The following is a 26,527-nucleotide window of genomic DNA, read 5'->3' as shown; positions in this document are numbered from 1 at the left end:
CGAGAATTTTATGAAGACAATGACAATAGATTGCATAGAAATCCTTTGATTTCATGTCCCTGTTTTTCTTTAGTTAGGGACCAAAAAAGCCCCGAGGTTTTTGTCAGGGACCAATAAGGGCGTTGGAAATCCATAGTGGACCACTCAAATTCGCGTCAGCAAACTAACATGCCAAGTGTGCACCGTTAGTTGGGCTGTTGGATGAGTTTTTTTTTTTTTTTTGTAAATAAAGAGGGGCTAAGCCCCAGAAACAAAAAGAAATTACAAATCAGAAACTAACAAGCTAGACATATTTCTAGCATCAGCAACTATAAGTTCCATCAACTGAGGAGGAGGATCTTTAAAAATCTTGAAATGGAGATTATTAGTCTGCCCAGCTTTAGCTAACCAATGAGCACATTTGTTGTTTTCTCTCTTGGTATGAACAAGGTGAATAGTCCAATCTGATTTTAACCATAATCTCAATCTGCTAGTGACTTGAGAGTCCCTAGGATCTTCATGCTGTTCCTTTAACATCTGGATGGCTCGGCTAGAATCACATTCTAGCTCTATTCTTTTTAATCCTGTACCCCAAAGCAGTTCCAAACCTTTCAGTAATCTCCATAATTCTGCATCAAGAGGATTGCAGGAACCTAAATTACAATAGAAGCTTCCCAAAAAAGATCCATTATGATCTCTTAATATACCACCACAACTAGCTTTTTTCATGCCACTAGAAGAAGTTCCATCACAATAAGGGATGAGATTTAACAGAAGGACTAACGTGGCCTGTTTTTTGTAATTTAAGGGACCATTATATCCCTTTTTATTGCTAGGGACCAATAAGGGATTCGTGGATATTGCCAGGACCAAAATGAGTATTACTTATAAAATTATCTCTTGCAATCCAAAAATGACCTTGTTTTGGGGTTTAGGAAATAATGGGTATTTTAGAAATTTTACATTCATCTTTGTAATGTGAATTTTACTAAAATATCTTTTTTTTAATCTTTAACCCCAAAACGATATCATTTTGAAGTTACAGGAAATAACTTTATCTTGTATGACCAGAGAAACATTAAGGGATTAGTGTTTGTCCTTTTAAAGAAAATAAAATTATGTCATTTTAGTCAAAATTATTCTATTTTATGATGAGAGAAACAGTTACATAATAGAAACTATAGTGGGAGAAAGTAGGAATTTGTTTTAATTTAAATAAACAAAATAATAATCTTAGGTACAACGACTGTCCTTTAAAATGGAAAATATTTGTTCAAAACATTAAACCATATATATATATATATATATATATATATTAAATAACAATTAATTTAGTTTATCAATCTTACGTGATCTTATATAAATTCGACTTATTTTGATGTATAAATTAAAGGAAAAATGATTGTCATTTTAAATGACACAAAGTTATGTCATTTTTAATGAAATTACGTCGTTTTGGTGTGTTTTAACATTCTCTCTCCTCTATTTTCTTTTTATTTCTAATTTTATAAATTAGAAAAAATGACAAAACACACCAAAACGACGTAGTTTCATTAAAAATGACATAAAATTATATCATTTAAAATGACAAACACTAAACCCATTAATTGATTTTGGATTTTATTTTTTTATGTCACATAAGAGAAATTTTATTTCCTACTCTCACTTCGATTTCCGTGCTATGTTTTATTCTCTTTTCTTTTTAAAAAATAAGGTGGGTCCCACCATTTATTGTGAGACTAGGAGAGGAGATTTATCTTATGTGACATAAGAAAAATAAAATCCTTATTTATTAGGGGCATCTTATATTTACAAACTTTTTTTTTTGTTTACAAACTCTTACAAACTACACTAAGTACGACCAATCATACTTTAATCAGTGTACGACTGATTATATTTAGTGTAATTTACAAAAAAAAAAAAAAAAAAAAAAAAATGTAAACGAATGCTTGTTTATTATATTGAATTAATTTGCCCGAATATACATAAACTGTGCTGAACTGACCCCCAAAAAAAATAAAACGTAATTGAAGACCCAATTGTGACTTGTGACTTGTGAGGGTCATATTTGAGAGTGAAGACCCAGCACTCGTCAACTGCAACACCACCACCAATGGAAACTCTACTCAGAGTTCGGCTACCCCTTCTCCTTCTCCTCTTCCTCTTCCTTCATCTCTTCCTTGCTAATTCATCTTCTTCCCAAGACCTTCAGATCGTCAATGCCGAACGCAGGGTAACCTTTCTTAAGTCCTCTTTCATTCGCACAATCTCTCTCTTTTTTACTCATGAAATTTGATGATTTGTTTGCGAGTCTACTCATTTTTTATGGAAAATTGACATTGATAATCGCTTAATAAGTAAGGAACATGTTTTCGCTGAAGATCTGTGCAAAAAATGGAAGGAATTGTTTTGGGATGTTAGCCACTGAGCTTGCCAGATGGGTATAGCATAAATATGATGGAATATTGTATGCTCCCTCTTTCTCTGTGTGTCTGTGTGTGTCTGTGTGTATTTTCCTCTCAATTACAGTGGAATATGAATTTTTGGTGAATTTAGTTGGGATGAGTGCTGTAGTATTTTCATAACATACCTGTGTCTTTTTCTTTCTTTCTTTTTTTGAGGAAATATTGCAAATGTTTAACCATATTTCGGATATCATTCAAATCAAACACTCTGATATATACATCGTACGACTAATATGCAAATGATCCTTGCAGATTGACTTGACTTCTCACATTATTAAGGTGTACTTGACATTGAAGGTAACCCTTCCTTCTCTTACCCTTTGGATAATAAGTCGATCATGTTTATTTCATTCTTGCTGCTTTGCTTATCTGTAAATTGTGTTCTGTATTCACCTTTCAGTAAAGATTTAATTTAAGTACAGTCAATTTATCTTTTTATGTCTAGATTTAGTGGGTATACTCAGTTATATTTGGTTAAGTTACCTGCATATAAAAATCATGTTTCATTTTTGTCCATATGAATTTTAGTTCAGTTTCTGTGAAAAGTGGTTTGACCCAAACTTGTGTCTATGCAAAACAATGTCATGGCATTTGCACATCTTTATAATTGTGCATGATAGTAATATTCAAAGATTTTGCTTAGTTTTACCCAGTTTGATCAGAGGTACCTTTTGCAAACACTTAGGCCACATTTGGTCCACATGACTGATTTTTGCAGAATCAAAATGGCTAGGAATGAATTGACCATTCCTGTTCCAGTGTTTGGCTTATTCAGAAATGAATTATGTTTTATTTCATTCCATTACATTTTAATATTTGCTAATTGGTGCATGGAACCAACATAGAATGGAATCATAATTATAACTAATGAAGTTAGCTAAGGAAATAAAACAACCAGCAATTCATTCCAACCTGAAAGGGATGGCCATTCGCACCTCTTTTGGTGGAAGAGTTGCAGTAGAATAATCATTCCATGTCTTCTTTCCCACTGAATTAAGGAATACCCTTCCTACAGAATATACCAGGAATGAAATGTTCATTCCTAGGGGCTGAACCAGAAATTTAGTGTGAGGAGGTTAGACTAAACATATATAACATGCAAGGAGAAGGACCATCAATTAAAGAAGCTATGTGGAAATTTAATTCACTTTATGTAATATATGAAATTATGAATGGGTACATGAAAAATTCACAAACTTGGGTTGACCATGTTGACTTTGACTCCATGTTCCCCCTTGGCTTTACCTGTGACTTTTCCACATGTGCTCCTCTATTGAAGTTTGTAACTTGTTTTGGATTATTGGACCAACAAATCAGTGTTTGTTTAGGCCAATTTTTTCACTTAATTTTTTTTTTCTTTGCAATGAATTAAACTATTAATGCATCTATCACAAATTTGTAGATCTTGTATTTCATAGGGCTTTCCTTTCAGGTTGAAAACTCGGGGACATCTCCAGCTTCAGAAGTACATCTTGCTTTTTCACCTACTGAAGTTGAACATCTAGCAATAGTCAAAGCTGCTGCAACTTCTGGGAAGAGGAAGAAGAAAACTTACATTCCTCTTGATGTTAAATCTGCTGAGCTACCTGATGGACCAAATGGAACTAAATTCTTCTCTATAACTTTGTTAACTCCACTAAGTAAAGGGGAAACCATAACACTAGAGGTGCTTTACATATTGACACATTTTCTGGAACCTTTCCCAGTTGAAATAAGTCAATCAGAGTCGCAGTTGGTCTATTTCCGTGATAGTGCAATATTGTTGTCTCCCTATCACGTCAAGCAACAGACAACTTTCATTAAGACACCAAGCACTCGGGTAGAATCATTCACAGTGGTAGAGCCCACTAAACGTGCTGGTACAGAGCTGAAATATGGGCCATATGACAATCATCCCCCCTACTCATATTCTCCTGTACTTGTTCATTTTGAAAATAACAATCCATTTGCTGTTGTTGAGGAGCTAGAACGTGAAATTGAGATATCTCACTGGGGAAGCCTACAGGTCACAGAGCGATATAGGCTGGTTCATGCTGGCGCTCGACACAAAGGTGTTTTTTCAAGGTATATTTGCTGTCTCTTGCTCATTCTTCTCCATGCTCCAGATCCTAAATTTGTTCTTTGTGGAACAATATATGTAATTGTATTAAAAGAAATAGAAAAATTACCTACATATCAATGTGCTCTCTTCAACATCTTGAAGTAGTTATTTTAGATTTTTGGCATAACCCATTTTAGTATTTTTATTAATTTGTTGCATGGATGTTATTCATATACAATTGTAATTCATCCAAGTGCTCTCTTCTATTCCCTTGAAAAGCTATCTAGTTTTTCATAATTCTACATGATTTGAAAATTTGGAACAATTGAAATATGCCTTTTCCCTACTTGTTTTTATTGCAAAATTTGGTGGCAACATGGATGAGTCATTCTTTTTAAAGTAGTTAACAGCAGAAAAGCATCTGTTAAATATCATAGATACAAGAGGAAATGATAGTAATCCTTGTTGTATTAAACTACACAACATTGGTGCTATTATATAGCAAACCAATTGAAGAATACAAAGAGACACACTCAATGTGGGACTTCTACACTATTAACACTAACACTCTTGACACTCCCCCTCAAGCTGTAGCATATAGATCATATGCTACAAGCTTGATACATAAATAATACTCCCATTAGGAACCAAAAACAACAATGCTACATCAACGAAATGAAATGACTAAGTACAACAAATCAACTGGAATGACCATCAGTCTGAAGAGCTGATAAAGAGACAGTGCTGGAATGGACATCAGAGCATGGATGGTGCCGGAATTATCATCGGCAAAGACAACTGAGCTGACCAGGACATCAGCATCAAGATCCCTCTCAGACATTTCATTTAACAGTTGGTGAGCAGCCGGGGTTTACCCTTGACTATGCTACAAGCTTATTACAAGAAAGACCAAGTAACATAACATCAAAATAAATCTCCTAAATGAGAAACCAAAAATCAACAATGTGCTAAAAATGGCGTCGAAATGAACATCAACATGGAAGATGCCGAAATGATCATCGACAAAGACAATTGTGCTGGAATGACCATCAGCAACATGGACGGTGCTCCCCCTCAAGAGGAACTTCTAAACAGTGCTGGAATTATCATCGGCAAAGACAATTGTGCTGGAATGACCATCAGCAACATGGACAGTGCTCCCCCTCAAGAGGAACTTCTAAACAGTGCCGGAATTATCATCGGCAAAGACAATTGTGCTGGAATGACCATCAGCAACATGGACAGTGCTCCCCCTCAAGAGGAACTTCTAAACAGTGCCAGAATTATCATCGGCAAAGACAATTGTGCTGGAATGACCATCAGCAACATGGACAGTGCTCCCCCTCAAGATGGATGATGAATAGTATAAATACTCCATCTTGGGAAGAAAGAAGATTAAAGAAAAACAAAGCTTCGCGGAATCGAAAAAGTCGCCGGAGACGGCGGTGGGTCATCGAAAAAGTCGTCGGAGACGGTGGCGGATCGCCGAAAAAGTCGCCAGAAAGTCATCAGAAGTCACCGGAAAAGTCGCCGGAGACGGCTGTCAACGGTGGACGACGCGGTCAACGGTGGTCGGTCAACGACAACGGTGGTCAACCCAACAACTTCCCAAGGATCATTCTTTTCTGATGTGACAGATCAGTCTAAGCTACAGTCACAGAGCATACTAAGAAAAACCCGAAAAAGAAATAGCAACGGGAATCCCTCAAGGAGGGTGATATCTCTCTATAACCATATTGAAATTATGGAAAATAGAACTAAGTTAAACGGATTAAGATTCCTCTTATTAGGCTCTAGATACCATGTTAAATATCATAGATACAAGAGGAAATTATAGTAATCCTTGTTGTATTAAACTACACAACATTGGTGCTATTATATAGCAAACCAATTGAAGAATACAAAGAGACACACTCAATGTGGGACTTCTACACTATTAACACTAACACTCTTGACAGCATCATTATGAGGTTTTCATCACTTCCAGGCAAGAGCACACCGATTGCCCACACACTCAATCGGCACCCTATGTTAATTGCTCTTTATTCTGTAGATTATACAGAATAATATTGTAGTTATTACTCTTGTATCAGGATTCTCAACATTTCAAAATGGCCTCAATTTTAATTATGCTTTACCAATTGATCAGCTGAATTAAAGTAAATGAAACATAAAACAACTCCCCATTATATCTCGACTAGCAAAGGTGGGGTGAGAGTGCAATCTTTGTTTGCAGCCTTACTTTTGCATATTTGCAAAGAGGATGTTTTTCGGATTCAAACCTGTAACCGTTTAGTCACAAAGGAGTAGCTTTACCACTTACTCAAGGCTCATACTCGTCTTAATGAAACGTAAACTTATTGTATTTTTTGGTTATGTGGAATGTTTAAATTCTTCTGAATTTATCCTGATATTTTCTCCTTTGATATAAAGTTTTGTGTATTATGTATGACTGGTGTTTTCTGTTGACAGGGTTGAATATCAAACTAGACCAGGTGGTACTGGTGTTTCTTCATTTAAACATCTTCTAGCGAAACTACCCCCTAGGGTTCACTCAGTATATTACCGGGATGAAATAGGGAATATTTCCTCTTCACATTTACGTACAGATTTTCTGAAGGTAAGATATATCATCAGGTCTTAAAATAACACATTCCTTTTCTCACAGCTCCCTCTTGATATAGAGTAGTCATTCAAGTTCACTTATATCTTCTTCTTTCTTTAATATCATGTGCACCATTTCTTTTCTTTTTCTCACTCTTTTTTTTGAGAGCCATATAACAGCAGGAAGTTAGGAAGTTATAGAATTATTAAGGAGGTTATAGTGGTAAAGGCAGGGGACTAGCTTAAATAGTAGCAGTGGCTCAGTTGTAAGGAGAAACTCTTGGAGGAGATTTCTCTCCTTTTCCGTAAAATTCAGCTATCAATAACAATCTCTACTCATTTTCTCTCTGTTCTTCATAAGGGAGGCATGGTGCTTTTCTCACTAAATATTAATGTTATTCTTGTCAACATGAACAGTATCATTTTCATTGTTTGGTCTATGGTTGTTTTATTGTGCAGCATTGACCCATAATGAGTTGATAAAAACGGCATTGACAACATGATGATTTTTTATAGTTTCTACATGTCATATTTTTATGTTAATGTAGTGTTTTGAGAGAAAAGGCTATACCAGTTTTGTGGACATGTAGAGATCGCCAAGGACAATAGAACAAAAAGATTCCTTCATTTTACATAATCTATATTTTATAATATCATGTTTTCTGATTTCATTCTTCTTTATATGTTTATTGATTGCAGTCAGAACTTGAAATTGAACCTCGGTATCCTCTGTTTGGAGGCTGGAAAGCAACCTTTGTCATTGGTTATGGGGTACCATTGCAAGACTTCCTTTTTGAGTCTCCAGATGGCAGAAGATACCTCAATTTTACTTTTGGTTGCCCTCTTGCTGAGACAGTGGTTGACAAGTTGATTGTAAAAGTGGGTCTGAACTTGTGATTTTGCATTGTTATTGTTATTAATAACTAATATTTGTGTCCCTTTGCTTCAACCGCATCTGTATGCAATAATGGAGGTTGAATTTATTCTTCTTCTTGAACCATTGAATTTCAGGTTGTGCTGCCAGAGGGCTCCAAAGATCCCAAAGCTGTGATTCCTTTTCAAGTAGAGCAACATCTGGAGGTAATTTTCTCTTAGGATAATGCTACATAACACTGGCTTAGTTTCAACTGCAAAACTTAGACACAGCTTTATATGTGTTTAAAAGGAAAAATAAGCTTTAGAGGGGTTGATTAAATTTATGGAGCCACGTGTGCAGTTATGACTTAATAACTGTGTCAGCTGCATTCATCTCTGTTTTATTTCTGGGATCAATGTTTATTTTAAGCTCAACTTCTCTGTATTTATATAAAACCATTTTCAAAGTGATCAATTTTTCTTTTTTTCAGTGAATTCAATATTCTTTCTTTGTTTCCTCATAATAGTGAGAGAGAAATGAGGAATACGGTTCACAGAATTAGAATAGAGCATTTCAATCACATTTTAAATTCCTGAAGGAGACACCCTAAAAGAGATACCATGGAAACAATTTTAATTGTAAAGTATTAATGATATGAGAACCTTTTTTGCCTTATGAAGAATTCACTGTCAGTTTTATTTTTATTTTTTATTTTTTTATTTTTTTATTTTTTTGAAGTTGGCCTTAGGTGTTTTATGGTTAATAGTTATTGGTAGATGAAGCATTTGTTAGGGAAAGTACATGGGGTCAAGTTGGCCAATTATTCCCAGACACCCAAGAGATTATGTTCTGAATATAGAGGCAATTTTGTATGAGTTTATGCAATTTCGTCTTACATTGAGTCTGCATCAAAGTACTATTGCTAGACAGCGTGATTAGTCCTTATAGTAATTCATTACTATATTGTTGCGTTCATCTTAATGATGAGTATGACATACCACTGTAGCCAGCCTGATAGAGGTAACAATGGGTCCTGAATCTTGATAACTCAAGAGGTATTACAGCTCGATCCAAATGGATCCTAGGTAGCATTTTATGTCACTTAGGAGATTGTAATACCATGAGATTTGAGGATGTAATGTACGAGTATACGGGTTCTGGCCTTTGCAGTGTTTGTAGGGTTTGAGTGCCTAGTCAAATAGCCTATATGAACAATTATATGTTGATTTGGCCTTCCTTGGACCAATGTATTGTATTTGTATGATATTGTGAAAATCTCCTACTACATGTTGAAGTGGGACTTGGCTTTGAGTGTTCTTAATAGTAATGCAATCTGATACAAACCTTGAGAGAACCTCGCCCCAAAAGCTAGCTCAAGAAGTAGGAGAGTCCAAAGTCCATATAAACCCCACATTAGTCACTCATATATGTTGATTTGGCCTTCCTTGGACCAATGTATTGTATTTGTATGATATTGTGAAAATCTCCTACTACATGTTGAAGTGGGACTTGGCTTTGAGTGTCCTTAATAGTAATGCAATCTGATACAAAACTTGAGAGAACCTCGCCCCAAAAGCTAGCTCAAGAAGTAGGAGAGCCCAAAGTCCATATAAACCCCACATTAGTCACTCATATAACCAATGTGGGACTCCAAGTCCTATACCTTGGAGTAGGATCGTAACATTTTACCACACACGCAGCCCCCGTGCCTACGCGGGCTGGCTTTGCGCTAGTCTTTTACTAGCCTTGGGCAAACATTGCAATGTCAGTGTCACCACCCGCGCCGCTCGATTGCAATTGGGAGACATAGTGGAAGACTCTGATACCAATTGATACAAACCTTGGGAAATTTCACCTCAAAAGCTAGCTCGAGAGGTAAGAGAGCTCAAATTCCATATAAACCCGACATTAGTCACCAATATAACCAATGTGGGACTCCAAGTCAACCTTGGAGTAGGATCGTAACACAATCTTATCTGGTTGCATGCTTTCTTTAAGTATGTTTATTTGTAGCATGCTAAAGCTTGAGGGAGTGTTAAAATATTAGGAGTCCTCTTATGTTAGCAGTCTTATTGGGTTGAGCTTGTACTAATTTATGTTAGTGCTTCATGTTATAACACATATCATGTTTAATCTAAATTATTCAAAGTTCCTTCTCTCCTTCTCTACGTAACCCTATAATTTCAATAGAAATTTCCTTACACAATCAGAATAACAGACTAACAGAGAAACATTATGTTATCAATAAAAGAAAAAAAATGGGTGAGGAGGCATCTATATATTAAAGAAATAGTTAACTTTGTAATCTTTGATTAGGGGGGGAAAATAGTATGTAATTGTATATACAACCTAACTTTGGTTTCTTCAAGATGTTTTATTTTTCTTTTCGGGTGTAGTTTGCTACATATGCTGAAGAATTTCACTTGTACTTACATCATAATAATGCATTTGATTCCCTGCAGCTAAAACGGTTTTACATTTGAACTTTTGCAGATCAAGCATTCATATCTTGATGTTGTCGGCAGGACTGTAGTGGTTCTAGAAAAGAGAAATGTAGTTCCTGAGCATTACACTCCTTTCCAGGTATTACCAAACTTAATTCAAAGAAAACTTTCTAAGAATGGTTTGGAATGTGGGTGTTTCATGAGTTCTACGAGCGAGAAATTTGTTTGGTGCACCCAAAATCAGGGATTAATGCTACGTCTATTTAAATGTGATGATGCAATGGAAATTATTGACTTCATGTTCATGAAAAAAGACATAAGTTCTGGGGTGTTTAGGATTTCCTTTATCCAATGTTTGGAGGAATTAATTCTTAACAATGACAGTTAATGAGTGAGACCTTTAAACAATGTCCAGCTGTATACAAATGAGACCTTTAGGATCTCCTCCCTCTTCGTATGATGGACAAAGAAGATTGTCAAATTGTTGCTGCATAATGATACATTTTGGATCAAGTTCGAACAATGTATTTTTAGTTCTTGCCTCCGGAACAAGGTTGGGATAGAAATTAGAACTTCACTTATTTATTTACCTTCTTAGAAGCTGAAAACGAAAAACGAAAAGCAAAATACCTAGTCAAGACTTTGCTATCCACACCTACAATAATGGAAGCCATAACATATTTCACTTTATGTTACGAAATTATTGACTTATTTTCTAAGATAAATTTTGGCATAACTAGTCAAAGCTTGGTTCAAAACTACACAGAAAATTACAATATGAATTTGTCTTCATGTCTGGTCAAGGTCTCTGTTTTTCTTTTGTTTTCATTCTATGTAAATAATCTTCTGCTCTAGGCTATGGTCTAACCATGTTTTTTATTATTTTTTTGGGTAGGTATACTACAGTTTTAACCCTATATTCATGCTTGCTGAGCCATTGATGCTGGCATCTGTATTTTTCTTGCTTTTTGTGGCTTCTGTGGCATATCTACACATTGATCTTTCCATACGCAAGTGGTGAACATCTAGCTAGCTTTTGGAGAGGTATGTGTTAAATTCCCCTTTCAAAAAAATTTATGATTAAAACATTCTCTCTTGGAAGTACTCTAATTTTAAGTATTCTGGCTTGCTTAACAGGCAGTGACTGAGCAGATCCAAAGTTTCCGGGGTTCCTTTTTTGAGAAGATCATATAGCATTTTGGCAATATTGCGTGGATTTAAGAGGACTAATTGCTATTATAGATTTATTTGTTTGAACGATTTTCCCCTGGCAATTTGATCTTATGCCGTTCATCCAATCTAGCATTCAACCATCACTTCCATTTGAGAAATATAGGATCTGTTAGTTAGGGGCTAGGGCCATCATCCTAAAGGCGAGTAATGTTAAGAAACATATAAGATCTTCCTTTAAGGTATCGAAAATATTTGACACTTAATAACCAAAATACGAACTGAAATTCAATAGTTAATTATGTTTGTATCTTGAGTTAAATTATTCGTTTAATTAAAGAAAAAAATTATGCGAACAGAAATGAAAAACCTTTTGGTGAACTGTCTTAGAGGGACAATATTACTGTCACTGTACATAGACTCAGTAAGCATCTTGTTAATAATGACGGCAAATTAAATATAGAAGTTATATAATCATCTTTCCATAAGTTTTTAAGTATAAAATTGGGACTTAACACAAATGATTAACCGACACATATGAAACCAAGCATTATAAGAAGCAGCAAACTATGAAAATAAATGGGCCCAGAATAGGTACAAACACTCCTACTTTATAACATTTATCTTTTACTAATAAGGGAAACAAATCGTCTCACAAACCGAAGGTGGGTTTCAATTTGATTTTTCTCTCTTTCTCCCTGTCAGGAGACCCCACTTGTATAATTGTGTGTGAAAACTATCACCCTATTAATAATCACATTTTTTTGTTGAAAATAATTAGCAACCAATATAATGCTTAAAAATTTAGCTTGAGTAAGAAAAGAATTAAACTAATACATATTATGTCCACGGCAGTGACTGCAAAACTGGACACTTCAATGCCCAAATTAATATTTTAATAATTTGATTATTAAAAACGTAAAAACTATTTTATGCTTGAATGCAGCATTCAAAATTATTTTTTTTTATCATTGGGTAATTTCTCTATGATCTAAAAAAAAAATCTTTGCAGAAGTTCAAAAACTTCTTTAAAAAGTAAAAATTATACTTTTTTTCTAGTTCTTCATCTTTTTATTTAAAAAAATTATCTAAATGTACTAAAAATGCAAAAATTATTCTTTTTTTAAAAATAATTTATTCAAAATAACTCATTAAAACTAATTTTAAATCTCCTCACATCAATTTTTTTTATAACTAAAAGGGCATTAAGCCCCCAGCACGCAAAGAAAATAAAATAAAACAAAAACCTAACAACTAAAAGACACCAGACGCTCTTTTCCAATAGACACAAAGTCCGCCATAAATAACAGAAAGATTTCACTTAGGGGTTCCTCGAAGTAAATCTGGTCGGCCTGCTCCGATGAATTTAACAAGTAATTTGCCAATCAGTCTCCACACAAGTACCTTTCCTTGAAGGTATGTTGAATCGAATCTCCCACTCTTTTCTAATCCACGTCCGTATTCGAGATATCGAGATAACAAACGCACCTCATGGACTGATGCACCATGCTTGGTAAGCCCAATGATTGCCGTAAGCAAATCAATTTTCAGAATGACCTTAAAAGCTGAGCAGTATCCCAATCTAAAAGCGAAGCCTGAAAGCCAGTTTCCTTCCTTGAGAATTCCTGCTCACACCACCGCACACAGCCAAATCCGGATTCCGACGCGCATCACCGTTAGGGGATGTTTGTTTCATGTTTTTGAAGAGGATTACCGGTAATCCTTCTTTGGTAAATGTAATTACCACGTTTGGTAGAAGGAATAAATTACGATTCCCGGATATCCAAGGATTACCGGTAATTTGATTTATAAAGAAAAGTCACTATTCAGATTACCAAAAATAATATGGTAATTCGGAATACCAATCAGAATACCAAGCAAAAGGGAAAGCACAACAATAAATTTTAAGACAAAAATACCTCAATACACATAAAAATCTAGATCCAATCTATCAATTATAAAAGTAAAAATAGTTTTGGGTTATTTTTGTAAAATAACCTCATATTCCAAGTCATATTTCGTTCTAAACCAAATATGGAATCAGTAATTTTTACCCAATATTTCCGGTAATATTTTGGCGAACCAAACACCTCTTTCGTAAGATTCCAAGTAAACTCAATTTCTACTGAATTCCCATTAATTATGATTCTCGGTCACCAAAAAATTTCTCTTGTACCAAACACACCCTTAGTGTTGATCTTTACATATCCTTGTAAAGGGATATCAATATAAGTCAAATTTTAAGAGGTTGCGTAAATAGTAATTAAATTACAAGCTCATAGAATCTAAATATCAATATAATTCAAACTAAAACCCCTCAAAATATTTCCTATGAAACAAAATAAAAAATTATCAAAATATCCCATCAAAACGTAAAACAATAAAAAAAAAAAGGAAAAAATATTTCTGTTTTTACTGTAAATTGTTTTTTATGTCACACTTATATAAAAATGAATATAGTCCATTGTAAGGAGAAGACGAAAAAAAAAATTAGTGGGACTCATTCATTTTTATTTTAATATGACAAATAAATTTTTTCTACATTAAACCCAAACAAAAAAATATTAGAATCAAAATTTTGTTACGAGAAAAATATGAAATTTTATAACTATATTTTATTCACAAACCATCGTATTCTTTTGTCAAAATTTTACTTTACTTTTATTATGTTTATAGCATTGCTCTTCCTTTTTTTTACTAAAAAAATATTTACTAATTAAAATGCAACTGTCGTCATAACCATGCAAGTCCGTTTAAAACCAATCATTAACATGGAAAAGATTTCCCATTTACCGAGAGAGAGAGAATATGAAGTGGAGCGAGGAATTATTCTGTTTCCCTAAATGGGATAGGATATTGTGACACCCAAGTTATGTTACATTCATGTGACACCCAGTCTATCTCACTGTTAGATCGCTTATCTTGATCCAACGGTTATATTTATTTTTATCTTTGTATGGTCATGATTTCCTAAATTTAATATTTTATATTTATTTCTACCTTTGTATGGTTATGATTTCCCATATTTAATGCTTTCATTTTAAATTTGGGAAATCATGACCATACAAAGATGGAAATAAATATAACCGTTGGATCAAAATAAGCGATCTAACGGTGAGATTGACTGGGTGTCACATGGGTGTAACATAACTTGGGTGTCACAATATCCTATCCCATTCTGAATGGTTATGATTTCCCAAATTTAATATTTAATATTTATTTTTACCTTTGTATGGTTATGATTTCCCATATTTAATGCTTTCACTTTAAATTTGGGAAATCATGACCATACAAATATGGAAATAAATATAACCGTTGGATCAACATAAGCGATCTAACGGTGAGATTGACTGGGTGTCACATGGGTGTAACATAATTTGGGTGTCACAATATTATATCCCATTATGAATAATTATTTCTACCTTTGTATGGTTATGATTTCCCAAATTTAATTTTTGTTTTGACCAGGTAAGAGAAGAAGACTGATTAGGTATGAGATGGAGCCAGAGGAGCAAAAAAGCTTATGAAGTCTACTGTTTCAAAACGACTTAGGAATCAACACATTCACTTGGATCCCAAACTCCTTTTTTTAAGCAACCAAAAGGGTCACCATCCTCATTCCTTGGACCCCCTCTCATCTCACGTCAGTTATGATTCTTTCTCCACCATTAATACTCTAAAAAAGTAGTTTTTGCATATATGGAAAAAATGTTTGTCATTTTAAATGACAGAAAGTTATGTTATTTTAAGAGAGATACAGACACAGAAAATTTGAATTTTAAATTAAAAAAAACCTCTCAGTTTCTCTCTCCCATGATTTCTGTTTCTGTGTCTATCTCTTTTATAAAATGACATAACTTATATCATTTAAAATGACAAACACAAAACCCTATTATTATTAAACTTGTTACTCTTCTAGTAGAGAATTAGCTAATTAACATAATAACTATTAGATAATAAATAATAAAGATAGGATATTATATCTATTTTCTTGTAATATTGATTTTGATTCTTTGCTAAGTCATTTTTTTCTCTCTCTCTCTCTTTTTTTTTTTTTTGATAACATAAAATTTCCCAAGTATTCTCTCTCTTTATTTAGATGTTTGCACTTGAAATAAAAAATAACCTACACCACATCGCAATTTGACGTATAGAATAAAATTCTCTGAAAATATTTGATTTAAATTAATTATTATATTTAAAAAAAAAAAAACTACCATCAATTGAATGATTATATTAATCATTCCCCGCCAGTCATGTTTGCTGATTGTGCTTTGAATCATAACAACCTAAATCTTGGGTCGGATAAGCAACCTGCCATCTTCGTAATTAAGTAACGGAACAAGGACATCCATAGCTGGCGTTCATTCATTTACCGTGTTGTCCTCTTCTATGCTATGCTATCAAAAAAACATTTTTTTTTTTAATTTTAAATAATATTTTAACCATTTACTTTACGAATATGATACACTTGCAGTTTGTCCATTGCACATTGTTCAATGATTGATTCAAGAAATCCAAAGACAATTAAAATTGTTGCCCAATAAATATGGCACAATTGTTAAAAAAGCATCACCCAACCATTGATTCAAGAAATCCAGAATCAACTAGAATTATTGTCCAATAAGTATGACCCAATTGTTAAAGAAGCAGTAAATTAAAATGTAGCAAATTATAATCAAATCCAAATCTAAATGAAGCAGCAAATATGATTATGATTTGTTTGATAAGAAAGAAAAACAACACATTTAACGTAATTTGTGATTTATGATTTGTCTGACATGATTTATTTATTTTTAATAGTTAATTATCGTTATATTTATTTTAAGAACTTTTCTTATTTTTAAGATTTTATATTTAAAATTTTGGATCAATTTATAATTAATCTATGAAAGGATGCTTATTAGTTGAATTTTATTATTTTGATAATTATAATCAAGAACCGGAGGATTTACTCTTTTAGAAAATCTCATTTAGCCATATTTTCCATGCGATTTCCGCAGCAAAATATATTAACAAAACTTAAATGAATTTTTAGAGAAAAATAAAGAGTTTGTTTTTTCTGCAGTTACTGCATATAAGTTATATGCAGTAAGTCCAATACAACGTCGTTTTGGGCAAAAATCATAGTATTTTTATAATTTTAATTTATTTCAGGGTTATAATAGTCTTTATATTTATAATTTTTTAAGATTTCAATATCAAAACAACGTTATTTTGAAAATAAATGCAGATAACTCATCTGCATTAATTGTAGAAACATTTTTTCCAAAAATAAATAGCATGGGTAATGCACATGTATAGTAGTTTATCCAAAAAATAATGCTTTTAAAAATGGGGAAGGATATTGTGATAACCGAGTTGTGTTACTACCAAGTGACTACCAATCAATCTTACCGTTAGATCGATTATGTTGATCCAACAGTTATATTTATTTTCATCGTTGTATGGTCATGATTCTTCAAATTTAATACTTTATATTTATTTTCACCTTTGTATGGTTATGATTTCCCATATTTAATGTTTTCACTTTAAATATGGAGAATCATGACCATACAAAGATGAAAATAAATATAACCGTTGGATCAACATAAGCGATCTAACGGTGAGATTGATTGGTAGTCACTTGGTAGTAACAAAACTTGGTTGTCACAATATCCTTCTCCTTTACAAATTATAGAAAACTTAAATGAGATTATTGGGTTATGGAGTGGCATAAATTTTGGTTTTGGAGCCAAATAGAAAAGTGCAATAATGTAATATACAGCAAAACAGGCAGAAAGTAGTTATTCTTGAACCGGAAACATAGGAAACAAAAGAAGAAGAAAAACAACAACAACATTAACAACAAAGATCATTGCCACTGCCATCTCAATTTTGATTCTCTGATTCCCTTTTGCGGGATCAGAGGATCACCATCATCATCTTCTTCTTCTTTTTCTTCCTCACCCCTTGAAAGAAAGATCCTTCCTTTCTCTGCTCTGCACGAGTCTCCATTTGAATTTGCATTGAAAACAGAGACTCTGTGAGTTTATCCTCTCTCTTTTTCTTTCTTTGTTAGGGGTTTGAAACGCTGCAAAATGCAATTTTGAGAAATCAGGAGGTAGTTTTTGACGAAATATGAAAATGAGTATTCCGCAGAGTGAGGGTAAAATGGAAGGGTGGCTCTATCTCATTCGCTCCAATCGGTTCGGTCAGCATTACTTACGTAAGAGGTACTTCATCCTCAAAGAAAATTTCCTCAGAAGCTTCAAGATGCAACCCACTTCACAAATGGAGGTAAATTGTCCTGTCAAATCTTTCATTTCTCAAAAAAGTTTTTTTTTTTTGTTTTTTGTTTTGTTGTCAACAATTTACTGATTTTGCTCCTTTGATTGGATTGAATAATGTTTATTCAGGAGCATTGTTGCCGATTCATAAATATTATTTTTATATTTAGCTTTTTTGTTTTGATGCTTGGTGCACTCCAAAAACAAGAAAAAAATTTAAAAAGTTGAATGAACTAATGTTTCCGCAATTTCTTTAGTTGAAGAGTGTTATTAATTTGACGTTAACGGAGATAAGTTGTATTTGTCATATACAAATACGTGGGCCTTACCACCTGAAAAAATAAAGAAAAAGAAAAAGCACAAAGTTACATAATTATTGAAGAAGAGTGTATATGAAAGAAAACTAATCTCATGTAGCATAAAAATAGTTTTTCCCTTAATTTAATGGTATTTTCTAGTTTTATCATTTTTTATGTGTATAGATAACATTTTTAACTTAGTTTTGTATTTGTTTATGGGGTTAATCTTTTCTCATGTTACATGAGAAAAGATTAATCTCCTACATACAGAAAATAGAGGAGAGAAGAGAGAATAGAGGAGAGAAAAAAGTATAGAGTGGACTCCACCTTTAATTTGTGTGTAGAAAAAAAATATTTTTTCAGCGTAACACGAGAAAATATTAACCTTTGTTTATGTGTTCAGTGGCTTTTGTTGATGATGTTGGGTCGTGCTTAGGTTCTTATATTTTTTTAATTTTTCAATTTGCAAAATATATTGTTATGCATGTCAAGTAGAAAAGACCAGTTCCTATATTTAACAGCCATTGTGAGGTGAAGAAAGTGCATGAATGTCATCACAAGTGTGATATTGTTGCAATGATTAAATTGTTAAATGTGCTAAATGAAAGCGTTATATTTTCAGGAGCCAATTAGAAGTGCTATAATAGACTCGCAGATTCGGGTTACTGACAATGGAAGAGAGAGTATCAACAAAAAAGTAAGAAACCAGGGGTTACAATATGACAATATTGGATTTTCTTTTTTTCTAATCAATTTTCAGTGATTTCAAGGAGTTGCATTGTTTCTTTGAGCATTTAATAATTGTATTTATAAATCTGTTTGTATTGTGTAGGTATTGTTTATTTTCACTGTATATAATGCTTCAAATCAAAGGGATAAGCTTAAGGTATGTTCAAACTAAATCTAAACAAATATATTTATGACAAAAAAAAAGAAAAAAGAATTCACTCGATTGATCCATGGTTTAAATTTCAATTTATAGTTGGGAGCAAGTAGTTCAGAAGAACCTGCAAAATGGATACGCTCTCTGCAGGATGCTGCATTGAAGGTTCTTCTTCTGTTCCTTAAATGAGTACAATGGTTGTCTCGTGACAAGAAACTTATTTTATTGTATATTTTCAGGAGTGCCCAAGTCCAGCAAAGAATTTTGTAACTCTTTCCAAGAAAAGACGTTCGACTTTGAGGTACATCAACTTCTTTTCAATATTTAATCCTGCACTTTCTTCTTCTTCTTTTTGCTAAATATGTGAAATGCTTTCAAATGAAGATAATCACACTCCTTCAGTCCTTTGTGCTGTAACATTATTTTGAGGGAGTGATTAATACTTGTATGCCTACTTTTTGTCTGTGCTATTTTGAAACTGATTCATTTCATGCAGCGATGTGTTTGTGCACAAAATTACACTAATTATATTAATATATTTATATAAAACATGGGTGTTTAACGTCTAAAGTGTTGTTTAAACAGATTTGGAGGCTCAAAAAGCACAGATTGGAAATACTCTGACTTGAATTTTCAATCAAACATATACACCGAAGCCATGACCTCTGATGTTATTGCACCTTCACCATGGAAGATTTTTGGTTGTCAGAATGGTAAAGCTTTAGCTCTTGGTGCATAGATAGTGGCTTAATCTTTGTTTTCTTTTTTTTTGAATAAGGGAGTGGCTTAATCTTTTTTTTCTTTTTTTTTGAATAAGTGAGTGGCTTAATCTTTATCTCATAGTTCATTGCTTGTGCAGGACTAAGGATGTTCAAAGAAGGCAAAGATCAGGATTCCCGTAGAAGGGTAAGTTGTTCCTAACTCGGTAACATTTTACTTTTGTACGTGATCATCTTGTCTGAAAAGTGAAAATTGTTTTCTGTATTCAGCATTGGGGTGATCACCCGGCAATAATGGCAGTTGGTGTGGTTGATGGAACTTCAGAGGCCATTTTCCATACTCTTATGTCTCTTGATCCCTCAAGATCAGAGTAAGTTGTCCCAATTGCTATTTATAGCTTTATTTGGAGCCATGTTATCATCTGATTATGCTCCTATGTATAAAAATTAAGTTGCATGTACTGCAAATGCTCAAGAATATAACTTATCTTTCCATGCTCGTTTAAAGCATGAAAAGACAGTTACTTTCATTGGCCAAAATTATAGTCATCTTTATTTCCTTCAATAGACAGATACTTTCATATTAATGCACCAAGAGATTTTCTAGTGGCCTTTTCTTAAAGAATTTAAATGTGCTCCATGATGAATGTACAATTTTTTACACTATTATTATTTGTATTCAGGGACAGCCAACTCCAGAAAATGGTTCCTAATGTGTTATTTTTTATTAGTGTAAAACTTGGATCAAACTATCAAAATTAAATCCTTTTTAGTGAAATTTATGCTAAAGAGACTTTTCTTTTTTATACATTGGTGGCACTGAAATTCAAATTTATAACCTCATACAAATTATCCTTATCCATCACCACTAGACTAATAGGAATTCTAGTAGCTTAGAGAGTCGGTTGTTATCCCTTCCCGGGTCATTTTGGGTTAAAGAGATTAAAAACATGCCATTAACGTAGTCATGTCCCATCTCTTATATCTTAACAAGTCATATTCAATGTGACCAGTGTTTACCATGTGAGGTAAGACAAGCAAATACAATGTTTAAAATTAAAAGTAAATATACAATTTGGTTATTTCTTTGGTTTCGATAGTTTTCCTCTATACAAAACAATCTTTAAAGTTATCTAACTTATATACAGATTTAATGGATCAAAATTATCAGCAAGTTCATTTCTTTTAGGGACCAATTTGTATTTCCTACGATTATAGACTTGTCTTACTAAATTACTAAGTTTCTTGCAGATGGGACTTTTGTATTTATCGAGGCAATGTGGTTGATCACCTTGATGGTCATACAGATATTATTCACCTGCAGCTCTACAATGATTGGCTACCATGGTACGATATGGTGGAACCTTGTCACATAGAATTCACACAGAAACCATGTTGTTAATAATAACATTTCATTATATCTCATGTACAGGGGAATGAAACCACGAGATTTGCTGTTACGAAGATACTGGAGGAGAGAGGACGATGGCACATATGGTACTGTTTTATGATGTTAAAGCTAAATTGTGAAGATTTGTGACGCACTCGAGCTGACTGAGTTGAATTTGGCTTTTTCATAATTTAGGGATTTAAAATAATTGCTAGTTATTTTCTTTTTTATTATTTTAAGATTATATTTGAGTGTGCGTTAATCGTGTGTTATCTCTTTTAATTGCACATCCATTTTGTTTTGTTTTGACTATTTAAGTTAAGGTTGTTATTAGGTTGTTTTGGTTAATAAAAATCAGAAGAGAAAAATAATATTTTCTTGTCATCCTCGTATTCGTTCTTCTTTCTATTTAGCCAATTGATTACTGCTTCCGTATTAATTTGGTTGATTGTTACCTATCAGTTAATTTTTATTCTTTGGTTATTGAACAGTGTTACTATACCATTCTGTTTATCATATGAAGTGTCCACCCCAGAGAGGCTACGTCCGAGCTTGTCTTAAAAGTAATGTATGCTTTAAATTTGATATTATTCTTTAAACTTAGTCAAATCTTAATCAACACATCCCTAAAATCAATAACTTTCTAGTTTCCTGAAATAAATATTTAATAGTTTCCTAAAATCATGTCAAATACCAAATGTAAAACAATTATCCCTAAAAATAGCATAAATATGGAGGTTTTGATTGCATTTTATATTTATCTTAATGTTTGACAGGTGGAGGATTTGTAGTTACTCCTGTTAACAAAGGAACACAGTCAGTTGTAAGACACATGCTTGCTGTTGATTGGAAGTTCTGGAAATTGTATTTGCGTCCCACATCTGCAAGGTCCATAACCATTCGTATGCTTGAGAGAGTGGCAGGTATGTTTAATATATGATAAAGTTACATGTTAGTGGATTAGTCTAGTGGATTAGTCTTATAGGCGGCTCAAAGAGTCGAACCCGTGGGGATACCGGGAGTTCTGATTCGCCTCAAAGAAATAATTAGGATCAGTTTCTAAAAAAAAAAAGTTACATGTTAGACTTTGCAATTCTATGTAGTTTTTTTTTTTTTTACATATTTTTATGCATGAAATTTTTATGTCTTTACAATGATCATCCTTTTTGCAGCACTAAGAGAACTGTTTAGAACCAAAGCAGGGAATTACCCCTCTGAACCTATCATAATGACAAAAGATATTGAGTTGCCTCTTAGTGTAAAGGAGGATATTAAGACTGAAATTTCAGTTGAGCTTAGCAAGATTGAGGAACTTCTTGTAATGAAAGATGAGGTGGACAAAGAACACTCTGGTCGTACAAGTTTAATGGGATTGAATGATTCTGATGAGTTCTTTGATGTTCCTGAATCAACGGACTATGATAACTTTGAGAATGAGTGGCACCCTGACTTGACTTCGGAACCGCTGGTACTTTTCCTTAACAAGACCCTTTCTTCAACTGGTTTGAAATGGATTCAGAATTGCCTTCTATTTGTCTCTTGTGCTTTTCTGCTTTAATAATTTTATTGAAGTCTAAACTTGTCTAGAACAGTGGTGCTTTTCTTACAATATAACTATATGATGACTATATAAGCCTTCTATGTTTCTGGCATTTGTCATATTTTTGTGTTATTTATGATCTAAAAGACCTTTTTTTTAAGATTGATATATCTCAATAATATCAACTGTTGATGGAATTGAAACTAACGGTATTTATAGGCTATGTCTCACCCCAGAATAGCATCAGCTGCTGGTTTGGTAAAAAAATTACACGACCTTGCAGGTTAGTGTTGTTATTTATAATTTAAATTTCTCAGTAAGATTACTTTGGGATGGAATGAGTGCAACTTTTTTTTTTTTTTTTCTAAAATGATTTTATGAGAAAAAAAGGTACCAAAGTTTGAATATATGTTGCAGTTCAGAAGAAGGGTTATGTGGATTTGCAAGAGGCAGCTAGGGAGGAAAGTGCATCATGCTCTTATGGAGCCACTCTTCTAAAAGATTCAAGTTGTGCTTTGCGCTGCACCTGGGCTGCTTCTGATCCATCTTTGTTTTTGGTTCGAGGAGAAACTTATTTACAAGACCATCAGAAGGTATTTTACCAATTTTGAACTTGTATATATAAGAAGGTCCCTTTTTTTTAAGTGTATGAATTTGAAATTATTCTGCAAATTATATATTCCGGAGAGTACATAGTTCTAATATTAAAAGTTGTAGAAAATATGAAAAAATTATGTATTTTTCGGAATACATAATTATAAGGGGTATAAAAAAAAATTTAGTATTATAATTATGTATTCCTCAAAGTACATAATTTGCATAAGAACTTCAAATTCCTGCAACATGAGAGCCTATTATCCCATATAAGAATATCATTTCACAAATATGACTTCCGAAAGTTTTAGAACAACTCCTATAGATCATCATCATAACCTGAGAAAAATCTGCCTTGTTTGGAACCATGTTAACATGAAAATGTGGACACATTGAAGTATATGTTATTTGCTGTTGCACCAATTGAAATCTCCTACTAATGTGTCATTTCACTACTCTAGAGAAGTTTAATGGTCCTTGATGCATTCTTTGATACAGTGGTTGAAGATAAGCATTGAGACCAGAAAAGAAACCTTGTTGGAATCAGCTTACAAAAAACTGATTTCAGGAGAATTTTAGTGCTTAAAGTAGAAATATATTTTTGTCATTGTATGAGGAAAGGTAAGCAATCATATCAGATCACAACAACGTATTTAAAAATTACAAACGGATATCCTCTTATACAGAGTGGATTCATAAAAACAGTGAAAGATCATAACCTAATTGCAATAACATTTGATTTTGGTAACAATCACAAGTAACATGATTTGCAAGTTGCGTAATGTAGAATAAATAAATTAATACGCCTAATTGCTTTACCTTTCTAGAAAATATTAATTGGAATCCTAAGATCCAGAGGGAAGCCGGTTTTTGAATTTGGAAATGATGAATACTTCACAAATATAAAAAGTGGTCTTTAGTTTGTTTTATGTTTCCACTTTTAATTGATTTGTTTTTATTTATAATAATAAAAATAACACCTTTTTTCATTTTATTTCTTATTATTTTTGAAAATTTATAAAATAAAATGGTGAAAACAACACAATTTTGTTTTCATCATTTCTTTCAAAAATCATAAATGGTAATTTTATAATAGGAAAAAAGGCTTGTCCTTTTGAAGGATACAAATTGTATCATTTTAATTTTTAACACTACCTACTACGGGTAGTACATAGTTATAATATGAAAAACTATTTTTCTCTCTCTTCAGCTGATGTGGAAAGTGAAAAAAAATAATTTTTTATATTATAATTATATATTACTCATAGGACATAGTATAAAAAACTAAAAGGACATAACTTGTATCTTTTTAATAGACACAGACTAGACCTTTTATAATAATGAGTAAGAGAAAGATTATATTTACAAAAATTTTATTTACAAACTACATTATGTACTCCCGGGGAGAATACATAGTGTATTTGCAAAAATTTGTAAAAAAAAATTATAAACCAATCATTCTCGGATGAGTAAAAGCCGAAAATGAAACCTAAAACCAAACCTGCCACCCTGCAGGTGGCATGGTGACGCACGCTTGCACAGTTTACTGAATTTCACCACGACTTTATTGCTTTAAGAAACTATCTTTTCTACTTAGCCAAAGATTGTACACGAGGCTATACAAAAAAAAAAAAAAAAGATTGTACACAAGAGATAGATAAATTATTTTTATGCCTCAAATCCTTTTTTGTACAAGTGGAACTGTAAATCTTATGCATGATTCTGTCTGTTAATTGTGAAAGTATTCAATAAAACTATATGCTAATGTTTCAAACTATAGCAAACTGTTATGTACATGATTTTATTTTATTTTCTAATTTGGTGGGTAAATAAAATTTCACTTTTCCAGGTCAAGGCAAAAGGCACCTTGATGCAAATGGTTGGTGCAGATTGGCTCCGTTCTGACACAAGAGAAGATGATTTGAGTAGTCGTCCTGGTTCCATAGTTCAGGTACATTATTTTTCCTTTCTTTGATACTGGTGTATAGTTTCTTGTAGAATTGAGGGGTTCCCTAATTATTGTCACAAAATTACTGCTAAAATTTTTCTTATTATATATATATATGTGATTCTTGGATTTATTCAGCAATATGCAGCAAAAGGTGGTCCAGAATTCTTTTTTGTTATCAACATACAAGTGAGTATGACCTCATCATAATTTTTATATTCATCATCTTTAAGTATGGAGATTGTTTAATGTATACTATTATCATTGATCAGATGCCTGGAAGTCCCATGTATTCCATTGCACTCTATTACATGATGAAAACTCCATTGGAAGACAATCCCTTACTGCAGAACTTTGTTGATGGAGATGATGCTTACAGGAACTCTAGATTTAAGCTGATACCATATATTTCTAAGGTGAATGACATGTCTAATATTTAAGCTACGTTTCTAAAGTTAATGACTAGTCAGTAGCGGAGCAAGGGACAAGACTCAGTTAGTGCCAAAAGACTCAACTAATAAAATTCAGCGAGTACTAATATTGTATTATTTTTAAAAACCTAACCAATACCAAGGTCATACCATAATTTTTATAGAAAATATGTAATATTTTTGAAAATCAAGTGGTGTCAAGACACAAGCTAGGAACCAAGTGGCTCCGTCACTGACTAATCACAAATTAAAAAAAAAAATAATAAGGAGGAGGAGGAGGATCAAGATGAGTATCTAATGGTTTGCATTCTTATGTGATTTTGTTTCTCACAGGGATCGTGGATAGTCAAGCAAAGTGTTGGAAAGAAAGCATGTTTGGTAGGCCAAGCGTTAGAAGTACTTTATATTCGTGGGAAGAACTATCTAGAGGTAACATTTGCCAAATCACCTTAATAACCACATTTCATTATTATTTTCAGCTCGTTACTCTTGTTTTTATAAGCTAACATTTAAATTATGTAATCTATCAGCTTGATATCGACGTTGGATCTTCAACAGTTGCAAGGGGGGTGGCTAGCCTAGTTCTTGGATACCTGAACAATTTGGTGGTAGAAATGGCATTTTTGATACAGGTACTAAATAAATTGATCATTGAACAATTTGTTTTGTAACATTATTAAATGTCACACTAATTAATAGTATACCAAGGTCATTGACATATATAATTGCTAACAATTTTGGTGAGAGGAAGGGTATAATACTGAAATCACACATGTGACAAACTGTGCAGGGTAACACACAAGATGAGCTCCCTGAAGTCCTCCTTGGAACATGCCGACTCAATCATATGGATGCATCTAAAGCACTTGTGGTGAAACCATAATTTTTAACTGGG

General features: G+C 33.0%; 2 protein-coding genes across 2 annotated transcripts; both read left to right on the top strand.

Annotated features, from left to right (window-relative positions):
* The first annotated feature begins 2,037 nt into the window (after positions 1-2,037).
* Positions 2,038-11,835, top strand: LOC133292633 (dolichyl-diphosphooligosaccharide--protein glycosyltransferase subunit 1B). Its single transcript, XM_061491067.1, has 9 exons — positions 2,038-2,212; positions 2,697-2,741; positions 3,877-4,508; positions 6,958-7,105; positions 7,789-7,968; positions 8,101-8,169; positions 10,439-10,528; positions 11,285-11,433; positions 11,527-11,835. The coding sequence occupies exons 1-8, from the start codon at positions 2,093-2,095 to the stop codon at positions 11,408-11,410; spliced, it is 1,410 nt and encodes a 469-aa protein (XP_061347051.1). The 5' UTR covers positions 2,038-2,092; the 3' UTR covers positions 11,411-11,433; positions 11,527-11,835.
* A 5,850-nt stretch (positions 11,836-17,685) lies between these two features.
* LOC133292647 (protein ENHANCED DISEASE RESISTANCE 2) lies at positions 17,686-26,515 on the top strand. Its single transcript, XM_061491093.1, has 21 exons — positions 17,686-17,838; positions 18,750-18,824; positions 18,960-19,013; positions 19,110-19,175; positions 19,250-19,311; positions 19,596-19,723; positions 19,870-19,916; positions 20,000-20,100; positions 20,981-21,076; positions 21,162-21,226; positions 21,611-21,682; positions 21,896-22,042; positions 22,292-22,587; positions 22,879-22,942; positions 23,077-23,252; positions 25,103-25,204; positions 25,340-25,390; positions 25,474-25,617; positions 25,966-26,061; positions 26,163-26,264; positions 26,423-26,515. Exons 1-21 carry the CDS (start codon positions 17,686-17,688, stop codon positions 26,513-26,515), a joined length of 2,190 nt encoding a protein of 729 aa, XP_061347077.1.
* Positions 26,516-26,527: the final 12 nt, after the last annotated feature.

This window comes from Gastrolobium bilobum, unplaced genomic scaffold (assembly GCF_033153095.1).
Source record: "Gastrolobium bilobum isolate Gb01-03AN ecotype WA unplaced genomic scaffold, APGP_CSIRO_Gbil_v1 utg2408, whole genome shotgun sequence".
Lineage (NCBI taxonomy): Eukaryota > Viridiplantae > Streptophyta > Magnoliopsida > Fabales > Fabaceae > Gastrolobium > Gastrolobium bilobum.
Note: the sequence above shows the minus strand (reverse complement) of the source record. Positions and strands in the feature narration are given on the sequence as shown.

Coding starts and splice junctions, on each gene's coding strand:
- LOC133292633 (XM_061491067.1), top strand. CDS start 2,093: ATGGAAACTCTACTCAGAGTTCGGCTACCCCTTCTCCTTCTCCTCTTC. Junction 7,106..7,788: donor TACGTACAGATTTTCTGAAG/GTAAGATATATC, acceptor TATTGATTGCAG/TCAGAACTTGAAATTGAACC. Junction 8,170..10,438: donor AAGTAGAGCAACATCTGGAG/GTAATTTTCTCT, acceptor GAACTTTTGCAG/ATCAAGCATTCATATCTTGA.
- LOC133292647 (XM_061491093.1), top strand. CDS start 17,686: ATGAGTATTCCGCAGAGTGAGGGTAAAATGGAAGGGTGGCTCTATCTC. Junction 19,176..19,249: donor TGCAGGATGCTGCATTGAAG/GTTCTTCTTCTG, acceptor GTATATTTTCAG/GAGTGCCCAAGTCCAGCAAA. Junction 23,253..25,102: donor ATTTACAAGACCATCAGAAG/GTATTTTACCAA, acceptor TCACTTTTCCAG/GTCAAGGCAAAAGGCACCTT.